The sequence below is a fragment of the Ambystoma mexicanum genome, chromosome 1p (assembly GCF_040938575.1).
Source record: "Ambystoma mexicanum isolate Mex_15411 chromosome 1p, UKY_AmexF1_1, whole genome shotgun sequence".
NCBI lineage: Eukaryota > Metazoa > Chordata > Amphibia > Caudata > Ambystomatidae > Ambystoma > Ambystoma mexicanum.
The window spans coordinates 693,745,066-693,757,372 of NC_090921.1; the positions used below are offsets into that span (position 1 = coordinate 693,745,066).

Sequence of the window (12,307 nt, forward strand, 5' to 3'; positions counted from 1 at the left end):
ATCCTCTGTCGGAGACAACCTCCTTAGGTAATCCAACTCTGGTATAAATGCTCAGGAGCACCCTGGCAACCACCTGGGCAGTAACTGTGCAAAGGGGTATAGCCTCAGGATCCCTGGTGGCATGATCTACTAAGAGCAGGATGAACCGATGTCCACCTCAAGTGGGAGGGTCAAGGGGACCGACAATGTCGATGCCCATCCTCTCGAATGGTGTGCCAACCACTGGCAATGGCTGCAGTGGGGCAATGACACTGCCTCCAGTGTTTCCAGAAAACTGACAAGTTTCGCAGGTCCTGCAGTGGGACTCCACTACTCCTCCCATCCGGGGCCAGTATAAATAGGCAGAGAGCCTTTGCTTTGTCTTCTTGGTACCAAGATAACCAGGTAAGGGCACCTAAGGCGCCAACTGCAGTAGGAAGGGCCTGTAAACCTGGGGTACCACCAACCTCTTGAGGGCACCAGGTTCAGGCTTAGTGGGCTCACTAACAAGGAGTTCACTCTCCCAAGATATCCGGAATGACCTAGGCACTTCTTGTGCCTGGGCCTGTTTCCTCAGACCCTGTTACGCTCACCTGGCTCCCAGAGGGGCGATCGGAACTGGACAGCTGCGGTTTACACCCACGTGACGCATAGTGCAGAGATGACAGACTGAACTGGCCCACCTAATCTTGTCTGCTTGACCCGAAGAAGTATTCTCCTGAAAGTGGAGAAAGGGAATTAGCCACCCGTGGATTTGAGTGATAATCCCCCACTCCCACTGTTCTCCCCTCTAATCACCTCCGATGTCTCTTTTTTTATTCTCACCTTAGGTTTTCAAAGGATGAGCTCTCCATCCTGCATAGAATGCAGGGGCACGTGGATAACCAGTTACTTCACTGGTCCGAAGGAATTGGAGAGTTCCAGAACAATATTGACTCTGAGGTTCCTGGCGAGGAGCCGTAAGTATATAGTTCGTAAGAGTTCAAAATGTCTGACTTTCACTCTTGTCCGATTCCTTGCAGGTTGACCCTAGAGAAGATTGCCTCGTGCGGCTGGTAAAGTTCAGGTAAGAGTCTGTATTTTCCAACACTGTCCGGTAAATGACACCTATATGTAATCTGTTGCTTTCTGCCTTATTACAGGTGCAGAGTGAGAAATTATGGCGTTTTGAGGAATACCACCTCTGGTGGTAAAATCAGGTAAGTCTATTATGGTGAAAGATTCCCTTGGTTTGTTCTTTCAGCTCACCTGGCTGTCCTTTTGTTCCCCTTAGGTGCCGGAGTTCGGCGAAGATGAATGGAGGCTGCGCCGGCCCGTGGAGATGAAGAATGCCTCCGGCGGTAAAATCAGGTAAGTCTATTGTGGTGACTAATATTGCCTTATTATTCTCTCGGCTCACCTTGCTGTTCTTTATTCCCCTTAGGTGCCAGAGTTGGCAAAGAAATGATGAAGACAGAGGTGGATCGTGGCGGTGCTGCGAAGACTGGCGAGTAGAGCTCGGCGATGCGACGCGCATCAAATAACGTCTTTCTTCCTATTCGAAGGCGCGATGGATCCAGAATCAGGTGAGGAAATAAGTATTGCTCTTGTTCTAACCTTTTTCCTTCTTTCTCCCTTTTTTCTAGGAGCTCCAGACTCGAGGCGGGCGTGGCAGAAGACTGGATGCTGGCTTGCAGGCACGGTGAGCGTTACGCTGCTGGATGCAGAATAACGAGAAGCGTGAGCTGCTCTTCGGGCGTGGTTTAAATAGCCTTCAAAGTAGTCCCAGGTAAGAAGTTCCCAAGACCACACCCGAGTAAGAAAATAGTCCCTGAAATAAAGTAGTCCCCCTTCAGACTTTACATTGGCTTGAATGCTGAGCAACATGGTCTGCATGAGGTAAGTGAAAGCAAATGAGCCTGGCGCCTATGGCTCCATGACTGACCCCTTCTATGAGCCTGGCGCCTGCAGCGCCAGGTCTGTACCCAGCTAGCCCCTAGCCGGGGCTGCTGTGACCCACACCCCCAATTATCTGGATGCCTGCTCCCGGGACAGATGGACCTGGTCCGGATGCCCGGGGGTAGGAATCATGACAGACCCTCGAGAGAGTGGCACTCTACTTGTCCGTGTTAGGCAAGATTGTATGCAGTACCTTTTGGGTGCACTACAACAACCCTGACCTTCTGGCAATAGGAACTCAACCTTTGGTATAAGTCTGTACTACACAGGTTGGTAGCGAGTTGAGCAGCCAGGCTTATTTCAAGAGGGGTCAAAGTGAGCTGTAGAGGAGTTACAAAGATTCACAGTGACAAGTATTCTCAAATAAACTCTTACACACAAGGTTTCTTAAGTAAACAATTATTAATTTACCAGTCAGAATAAGCCTTCTTCAGAAGGGAGCAATATAAAACACACAAATACACTTAAAAAATACACACTCTTGAGTTATCTAAATCGGCACATTTGGGATGACACGCGGGCACTACCTGCACCCTCAGGTGACTTCAATTACTAGGGTGCTGTTGGCATTAATATATCACTGTTGCATTTAGAATATTCTTGGGAGTAATGTTAAAGAGATGAGAGTTCAGAATAAAACAAGTATTCATACAATTATTCTCAAGTATGTAAGTACTTTCAAAACAATCACCCAATGCAAAGTTAGGTGACCCTTTTCTGGAAGGAAGGCAAAACACATTAGAGTCATTCCGGTAGTCAGGCCAGCCAATGTTAAGTTAGCAAAAGTCAAGGTGAACTGAATCTCTTCTTGCAGGGAAGTAGGACAATCTTTTCCAATGTTTAAAAAGTCTTTGCGGAATAGTAGAAATCAAAGTAGAAATCAAAGCCGATTAGGCTTGTGAGGTAAAGAAGCTGCAAGCAACTCTACACATGCAACCAAGCAAGTCTCCAACAAGGACAAGTGGCTACACAACAAGTGGTAAGTTCTTAGACTGTACAGTATCTTTAGGTTGAAGATAAAGTGCAGCAGATGACTTCTGTTCCTGTGCAGCACTGCAGATCTAGCTGTTCCTGGGCCTCCTCAGTCGTAGGGACAAGAGGGATGACTTCTGGGGACTCCTGCACTGCAATGGGACTGTCACCGCTCCCAACTGGCAAACTTCAAACAAGTGGCTGTTCGTTGTTTCAGCTCCTTGCGTCTACTGCAAATAGCAACAATGCGGTTTGTGGCTGTCGAGTTGGGATTTCCTTGCATCTGGGGTCCCGTACTCTGTTGGGTGGGGGATCGGGAGGGGGGGTGTTCAGCCTCAGTCAGTTCTGCTTCCTAGCAGTCCGAAGGATCATCCTGGAGCTCTTGGCCAGCTTAAAAGCAACACACACTGGTGTTCCTCTCCCTGGCTATTCGGATTCAGCAGCATCTGCCATGGATACTAAACTAGCTTTGAGAGGATGTCCAGGTGGAGTCGATTTATCCCACCAACTCAAAGGGAGAAGTCGTCCTTGCAGGAGCTTCTCTGTAGATACGAATTTGGAATTCAGCACAGCAGCAGGGCTTCACCGGGCAAACCAACGGTCCAGGAGTTGCAGCAGGCGTCTTCAAGTTCTTTCATGGATTGCTTTGTCCAGTGGTCGACTGCCTTCCAAGCCAAAAAGCCTCACCTTTTATGCAGTTTGCTCCCATTCATTCCAGCCTAGCTGTCAGCCACACAGCAGGGTGGCGGTCTTTGCCTGACAGGCAGCTGGCCAATCACCTAAGAGTGCATTCCTGTCTCCTAGGAGACTACACACAGGAGTTTCAGGCAACTCCCTTGGTTCCTGCCCCCGCCAGACACCCTAGAGCCAGAGGCAGGCGACACTTGTGAATCCCGCCAAAGGCAAAAATAACTAAGGGACCAAACCTGGTTTGGCGCGCAGAGTAAATCTGAAGAACCTTTCCACAAAGAAATGGCAAAAAAGGACTAGGGCCATTTTGACAAAAATGGCACCCATGGGTGCTTTAACGTGGCTGCAAACGCAGCCCGCAGTAAAATACCATATTGGTAGAAAAAAGTAAACCACTGCCACCAGCCATTCAGTGAGGAAAGGGTAACATAAAAATGTTACATGAGAAGCTAGACAATATGGATACTAAGTAATCCCTCCAGCACGCTATTGTAAGATAGTGTGCGCTGGGTCTAGAAAGTTAAAGGCAAGTAAAGTCATTTTCACTTTACTTCTCTGGGAAACCGTAGTTTATCCCAGAGAAGGTATTTAAACCTTTGGGAAATCTGGAAGACTTCCCTGTGTCACTGCACTGAAGGTGCTGTGTGACAATGTAAAAGATGCCTCCTATGGAGTTCGTCGGACTCCACATCCAAAAGAAACAGTGTTCAAATTCACATACAAATACGAGAGAGTGGGGATAAGGGTCTCACTCTCTCCAGGTAAAAAAAAAAATCAATTCCTCAAAATCCAGCAAAGTTGCTGGGGGTCTCTAAGGTAGAGGGTATTAGCAGATTTCTGAGAATTCTCCCTAACAAGGTGGCTCGGGCTTGGTCAGTCCTGCTTCAGAGGAGTCCGGAGGATCTTCCTGGCGCTTGGGTCCGACTTTAAAGCAATCCATTCGGTTTGGCGTTCCTCTCCCTGGCACTTCAGTTCCAGCAGCAGCAGAGGAAGTACATCCAGATTCGAGAGGATGTCCAAACAAGCTCACTTTGGGGTGGATTGGTCCCACCAACTCAACGGGAGAAGTAGTACTTGCAGGGCTTCTCTAGTCGAAACGAAGTCAGAGCTTCAGCACTGCAGCAGGGCTTCACCAGGCAAACCAACAGTCCACGTGTTGAAGCAGGTGTCTCTTCAAAGTACATCTTCGGATTCCTTAGTCCAGTGGTCGACTCTGCCTTCCAAGCCAAAAGCTTTGCCTTTTATGCATGTTTCTCCCATTCATTCCAGCCCAGCTGTCAAACACAGCAGAGTGGCTGTCCTTGCCGGATAGCCAGCCACCCAATCACCTTTGGGTGCATTCCTGTAACCAAGGGGATCAAGCACAGGGAGTTTTGGGCACCTCCCTCATTTCCTGCCCCTGCCAGACATACTGGAGCCTGAGGCGGGCTTCACTCGTGAATCCCGCCAAAGACAAAATGAACGAAGGGACCAAACCTTGTTTGGCACACAGTAAATCTGAAGGACCTTTCCAACAAGAAATGGCGAAAAAAGAAGACTGGGGCCTTTTTGAGAAAAAAAGGGGAACCATGGGTGCCCAACTGCAGCAGCAAACGCAGCCCGTGGTAGAAAACACACTATGGTAGTAAAAAGTAAACCACTGCCACCAGCCATTAATTGTAGAAAGGGTAACAAACATTCTACAAGAGAAACTAGACAAAGGGGATACTAAGTAACCCCTCCAGCACCATATGATAAGATCGTGTGTGCTGGGTCTAGAAAGTTACAAAATGTAACTAAAGTCAATTTCACTTCACTGCTCTTGGAAACGGTAGTTTATCCAACGCAAGGTATTTAAACCTTTGGGAAATCTAAAAGACTTCCCTCTGCCACTACTGAAGGTGCTTTGTGTCACAATGCAAAGATGACGACTATGGAGTTTGACAGAGTATAAATCACAGATGAAAATACGAGAGTGGGGAAAAAGGTCTCACACTCAGGGTAGAAATTAAAAGTTCTAAAGAGCTGGGGGTCTCTAAGGTAGAGAGGAATTAGTACATTTCTGAGAATTCACACAAACCGGTATGAGTTTTCCGCCAGTGGTCCCGATTGGACCACTGCTTGGTTGCGTTCGACAATTGATGTAGTTAACACAGACTACACAACCCTTTCTCCTCTTGGTATTAGGTAACCCATCTTTTGGTATAGGCCTGTACTATCCAAGTTGGTAGTGTGACTGAGCAGCCATGCTCATCTCAAGAGGGGAAAATGTGAGCTGTAGCAATGAAATTCGCAAAATATAAGTAGCCAAGTAAACTTACACTCAAGGTTTCAGTTATAGTTATTTAACATCAGTATTAAAATAAGCATTCTTTTAAAAAGGGCAATATATGTAACCATCAAATATACTTTAAAATACTTTTCCAGAATCAGCATAATCTTAGTAGATACTCTGTAGAGAGGCTTTTTACACACTTCCTACATCCGGAGGTGACTTCATTCACAAGGACAGTAATGGCATTTATATATCACTAGTACATTTTGCAGATTGAGGTTGCGGAAAGGAAAGGTTAAAGGAAGGAATACGCTTAAACAGGTTCTTAGGGCATGCAAGCATACTTCAATCTTTCAATGACGTCTAGACAAAACCTTTTCCCAGCAATGACAGTCTAAAAACAAGTTATCACCTCTGAGGGACAGAAAATATCCAAGTTAATGGACTAGAGTCTGCAGGGAGCCAGGACAGCCAAAGTCAATTGGAGCACATTCTATGGAGCTGAGGCACTTCCTAGTTAATAAAAGTCTTGCAAAGTTAAGGAATTTTGTAGAATATCACTGTAGGATCACAAGATGTTACAATTGTGGAGAGCAGAGCTGAAATCAATTCTAACTAAAGTGGCTACGGCAAGTCTCGACTGAGAAGAGCAAAGCTAAATAGCCCAAGTCTGAACAGTACCTCTGGTTGGAAGAAGAGTGGTCCAGCTGGCTTCTGTCCTTTTGCAGCGATGCAGATCCTGGGTTCCTGAACCTCAGTCGTGCGGGCAAGAGGGAGGGCGTCTGGAGGACTCCTGCAGCAGCAATTTGGAGGTTGGCGGCAGCTACGGGCTCTTTTCGGATAAACAGCACTTTGCGGTTTCAGCACGCTGTAAACAGCACCACCGCAAATCTTGGATACCGGTTGGGCTTCTTTCAATCCTTGCATCCTGCACTCTGGTGAGGCGACGAGTTATGTGGTCCTGCTTCTGGAGGGCCCTTTGGGGACTCCTGAGCTTCTGGCCAGATTGCAGACGTTGCACTAGACTGATTGCTCAACCCTTGGCACTCGATTCCTGCAGCAGCAAAGTAGTACAGCCAGTCACTCAAAGCAGGGTGGCTGTCCTAAAAGTACAGCCAGCCAATCAGGACTGGGTGCATTAAGGCATTCCTAGAGACAAAGGACAGGGGCGTTTGGGAACCTCCCTCACTTCCTGCCCTTCCAGACACACTGAAGCCCGCCTAAAACAAAACAAATGTTAGGCAAGATTGTATGCAGTACCCTGTGGGAGACTGCACCAGCCTTGCCCTCTTGGCAATAGTTAACCCAACCTTTGGTATACGTCTGTACTACACAAGTTGGTAGAGTGACTGAGCAGTCAGGCTTATCTCAAGAGGGGTCAATGTGAGCTGTAGGGTTGTAAAAGAGTTTCACAGTGACCAATATACAAATAACTTGCACTCAAGGTTTCTTGATTAAACAATTATTTATTAATTGTACAGTCAGTTGAATGAGCCTTCCTTAGAAGGGAGCAATATATGTAACACAAAAATATACTTCCAAAATGCGCACTCAGTTTCAATTCATCAGTAGATACCCATTTGGGATGGCACACAGACACTTTGTACACCCTGTACACCCTGTGGGAACTTAAATAACTAGGACACTGTGGACATAGATATATTACTAGCACATTTAGAGCAATACTGACTTTGGTGTCAAAAGGAAAGGTTTAGGAATAAAACAATGGTTAAAAGATATTCTTAAGCAGGTAAGTACTTCTGAACCCCCACTGCAATGTAGATTAGCCCTTTCCCAGCTACACAAGTTCTAGAATGTCTGACTCTTTAGAGTGATAGTTAAAGCACAAAGTCAGAGGTTAGAAGAATCTTTCAGGGAACAAGGACAGCCAAAGTCAATTGAGCAAAAGTCTAGGGGAGCAGAAGCACTTCTTGCAGGTAAGTAAAAAGTCTTGCACAATGTTTAAGCTGGAGGGCTTGTGAAGAGGGGACCAACTAACGAAGTAGTTAACTATACTAAAGTGAAAATGTACAAGTTAATCAGGGTGGAGACTAAGTAATGTTGAAAGAAGAACAGTGATTGGGGTAAAGTGTTGATGCTCGGGAAGGAATGACTCATGCTTCCATTAGAAGCACTATGTGTGTTTATTTGCAATGCGCGCCAGACCCAGGGGTATCAGGGGGGATACTTTAATACTTTTGGCTTAATGTTACACAATTACAAAGCGGTTAAGACAGGCATTGCAGACAGGGTAGCATCAGTGAGATATTTCAGAGTTAAAAACATACAGTCAGACTAATCAATAAACATTACATAATATACAGTATAATATACAATCAGGACAATCAATTATTAAACAAATATTACACCATATGCAAGGTTGAAGTAGGCACAGTACAAGATGAAGATACTAGGACAATAGCTGGGTATGTTAGTGGTAATTTTCCCTAAGCCAGTTAATGATGTTATGTCTGAAGTTCAGATAAGTTTGGTCCGCTCTCAGAGAGTGGGGGAGAGGGTTCCAAGTCTGAGCATCTTTAATTGGGAAACTGTTCCCTCCAACTTTGGTCAATTTGAACCTAGGTACCACTAGGCAGTTTGTGTTTGCAGTCGTTGGACGACTGGAGAATTTTCTATTGATTCTTTCCATGAGATAGCGAGCTGCAGCATTGTTAAGGCACTTGTGGGTTAGTGAGGCAGTTTTTAGCAGAATTGTGTCGTTGGTAGAAAGCCAATTATTCTGTCTTCTTATCTCAGATGTGCTCTTTTCTAGCTATTCCTAGTGCCGCTCTAAGGGCATTATTCTGGAGAATTTGCATTTTGTCAATAATGTACTTATTAGCGCCTAAGTATAAGGCGTTACAATAGTCCAGTTTCGACAAACCCAAGGCCCTGGCCAGAATGGTGCAGCTGTTCTTAGAGAGGAATGGTTTACCTGCTCTAATTAGCTTGCATGTGTATGCAGTGGCAGAGGCCATGGAGTTGGCCTGTTTGGCAAAGGTGGGGGTGACATCAATGTTAAAAGAGGTATTTGTGGCCAAGTTTGAGATTGAGGTTGGTTCCCAGAACGATAAATTTAGTTTTGTCATTCAGTCAGAGAGTGGATAGCTATCCATGCCTGGATGATAGATTTTATTTACCAAGGCCAAATCATTGTCATAATCCCCAGTAAGTGATATGGGAATCTGGGAATCATCTGCATAGTTAGTGCAGGTGATACCAAGATAGTCCAGATCATCGAAAAGGGGCTTAGTAAACGTATTGTGCATTGTGGGTGAGACACAGGAACCCTGTGGCACTCCACATGTGATCGGAATAGGGTCTGCTGATGGCGAGAAGACCCTCATGGCCCCGTTACTCAGGAAGGATTGGATCAAGATTATGGACTCCTGAGAGAAGTGAGCTGCTGAGTCCAGGTGATTGCATAGGGCCATGTGGTCAACCAAATCGAACGCAGCAGAGAGATCTAGAAGTAGTAGGGCCAATTTCCCCTTGTCTCTGAGCTTGTCTATTTGGGACTTGAGATCAATTAACGCTGTTTTGGTCCCGTGTTGAGGCCGGAAGCCTGATTGTCGTACTCCAAGGAGGTGGTTAAGTTCCAGATACTCCTGCATATGGAGATAGGTCACCATGTCTAAAATATTAAGTAAAAATGGCACTGTTGCGATGGGCCTGTAGTTGGGGGGAATGGTAGGATCTAATGTCTGTTTAAGGAGAGGGAGTACCCAGGACTCCTTTAAGTTGCTAGGGATGGTGCCAGTAGATAACTAAGCATTTATTAGCTTAGTTATGAAGGGTGCCAGGTCTCTTGTGGCATCTTTGATGATTTGGGCTGGGCATTTATCTCCTTGGCAGTTCGAGGGTTTGGGGGAGAGGATGATATTTTTCCACCTCCAGAATTGAAGCTCTGGTGAAGTTAAAGCGTTGAGATGGTTTACGGGGTGGTGTAGGAACACTAGTCGGTGTGTCGATAATCGGTAGGTTGTATTTTTTTGTGGGTGATCTTAACCTGCAGCTTGGTTACTTTGTTGGTTAAAGCCATCTGTATATTAGAGCACCAGGTTTTGTCTTTGACACAGTTGTCTGGTGCAGGGATCAGGGCTTCAAGCTCTTTCAGAATTACAGAGTTCCTTTGTAGTAGAGTTAGCCTGAATAATCCTCTTGTTGCAAGGTTGCCGATTGGCAAGTATTTCTTCTTATAAGTAGATGAAACATTGATTAGGTTAGCTCTATTTTCATCAGAGTGCCTCCAGATAACTTCACATTTTCTTTTTTCCGCTGTGTGATTTGAGGTGCGCAGTGAACCAAGAGTTCAAGTGTGTGCTGGGTTTACTTTTCCTCATTTTTAAGGGGGCAATGGTATCCAAGGCTTCCGTCATGGTTTTATTATATTCATTGACCAAGGTAGTAGGATCAGTCGTAACTGGTAATAAGTTGAGAGTCGGTAGTATTAAGGGTAAGAGCTTATCTGCTGTGATTTATTTTTATTTCTCGTTAGGGTGGGAGGAGCAGAAGAGTTATTTTTATTTATGGGAGTTTTAGCTGCAATTGTAAATGCTAAGAGATAGTGGTCTGTCCATAACGGTGGGGTTATAGCAGTGATGGAGGCACTACAGCTAAGATCAGCCTCCCAATCAAGTGTTGTCCCTTTTTCGTGTGTTGGGGACGTCACTCTTTGGGTAAGCCCTAGTTCTGTAAGAACACTGGAGATGGTTGTAGCTTGCGGGTCATTGGTATCTATGGTAAATTACTATGCACTTACACTTACCTGATGAAGATGTACATGGGCTCAAATGCTTCTCTGCCAGATGCAGGTTCCATGCAGCCAGAGCCCCTACCCCGGAGGAAGACCTTGGCACCAGTCTCAATCTGGATATGCTGCAGGAACGAACAGGCTGGACCCTCTACCTTTTCTTTCACATTGAAGGAGGCTGGCGCTTGATCCAGACCGATAAAGAGCTTATCCTGCACAAACTGAAAACAGAACATAACCATATCATAATCATCAAAGGCACTACACAGCTACACATTCTCCAAAAATTCAGGACAGCAACAAAATGGCCAGGCAAAAACAAGTGTCGGATGGTGCAGTGAGTCCCTGAATGCTCTCAAAGAAGGGCTGCTCTCTGCTTCCTTTTTCTCTAGGAGGATGTATCAACTGAACCTCACGCCAGAGGCCCAGCTTTCTTATTTCTCCAGTCTAAGACAACAAGTTGCTTAATAAATGCCCCAACACACTTAAAACCACACTAGAGTGATAACCCAGACTGATTCAGGATGTTCCAGAGACATTCCCCCATTACACTTCCCTATTTGAGCAGGCTGTAAGTGGCTCTGGACCAGGAATTCTCAAATGACCTGCAGCCCAGTTTCTATTTTGAGAACATTGGGTAAGAAGAGGAAGACCTGGAATCTACCTTGGGATAAAGATACATTGTAAGTGCAAGTACAATTCCTGGTATGACACTGACCTAGCTACATTTAAACGTAATTGTGGGACGGCTGAGAGGAAATGGAGGACCTCCTGTTCATCCTCTGACAAAAATGCCTGTCGCCTGCTACAAAGGCAATACCGACTCTCTATCCACACCAAGAAGAGAGTCCACATTCAACTTCGTGTCTCTGCGGCATCTAACAACTCGGCCAAACTCTCTAAAATCTACAAGGAGCTGGCCAACCCTCCTGCAGACTCTACCCCTCCTGTTGCCTCCCAGGCTCTTTGGAATGCCTTTGACCCTCACTTAATTTCAAAAACCCAGGACATCCTGTCCACCCTCTCCAGCCACACTCCTCCCCCTCCTCCAACTGTCCTTGCTGACCCTCCTTTTGCCACCCCCCAGCCATCTTTCTTGTCCTTTCCTCCCCTGATGAGGTCGATAGACCAGTCCGATCTATGGAAGCCTCGTCAAAACAGGTTCATCCCTGTTCCTCTAAAACCATCAAGGACCACTTCGACACCCTCGCTCCGGCCCTTGCTGATTTTTGCAACCACTTCTTTGCCTCGGGATCCTTCCTCCCTCCCCTCTAAGCACTCCTTTGTGCACCCTCGTCTCAAGAAACCCACAGCTGATCCTTCTTGTCCAGCTAACTATCGTCCAATTTCCATTACTTAATTTCTGGGCAAACTCCTGGAAAAATAGGCCATCTCTCAGCTTAACCATCATTCCAATTCTGGTGGCCATCTCCATGACCACCAGTAGGGCTTCAGAGCTGCCAGAAGCATGGAAACTGCTCTCCTAAACATCTGTGAAGATCTGCTCTCCAACCTTGACTCTAACATTCCCTCTGTCCTCATCCTCCTCAATCTCTCTTCTGCCTTCGACACGGGCAACCATACCATCCTGTTCAACCGTCTCTGTGAAAACCTGTGCATCACTAATCAAGCTCTGGCCTGGCTGACCTCTTTCCTCTCAGATCGACCCTCCCAGGTCCAACTTGGGTCCTTCCTTCCCTCCATCTTCCTCTCTACCTCTG

General features: G+C 46.1%; 1 protein-coding gene and 1 non-coding gene across 3 annotated transcripts in view; both read right to left on the reverse strand.

The window, feature by feature from the left end:
* Positions 1–12,307, reverse strand: part of KHDC4 (KH domain containing 4, pre-mRNA splicing factor) — a 316,330-nt gene that overhangs the window by 163,709 nt on the left and 140,314 nt on the right. For both annotated transcript variants that reach the window (XR_011304121.1, XM_069649904.1), the window contains exon 7: positions 10,602–10,807. Coding sequence is in view for 1 of the 2 variants with exons in the window: in XM_069649904.1 (XP_069506005.1) it covers positions 10,602–10,807 (206 nt within the window). In the remaining variant the exon portion in view is untranslated. The remainder of the gene's footprint in view (positions 1–10,601; positions 10,808–12,307) is intronic.
* Positions 10,907–11,033, reverse strand: LOC138461734 (small Cajal body-specific RNA 4). The gene has a single exon (XR_011264345.1). It is a non-coding gene; the product is annotated as a small Cajal body-specific RNA 4 (non-coding RNA).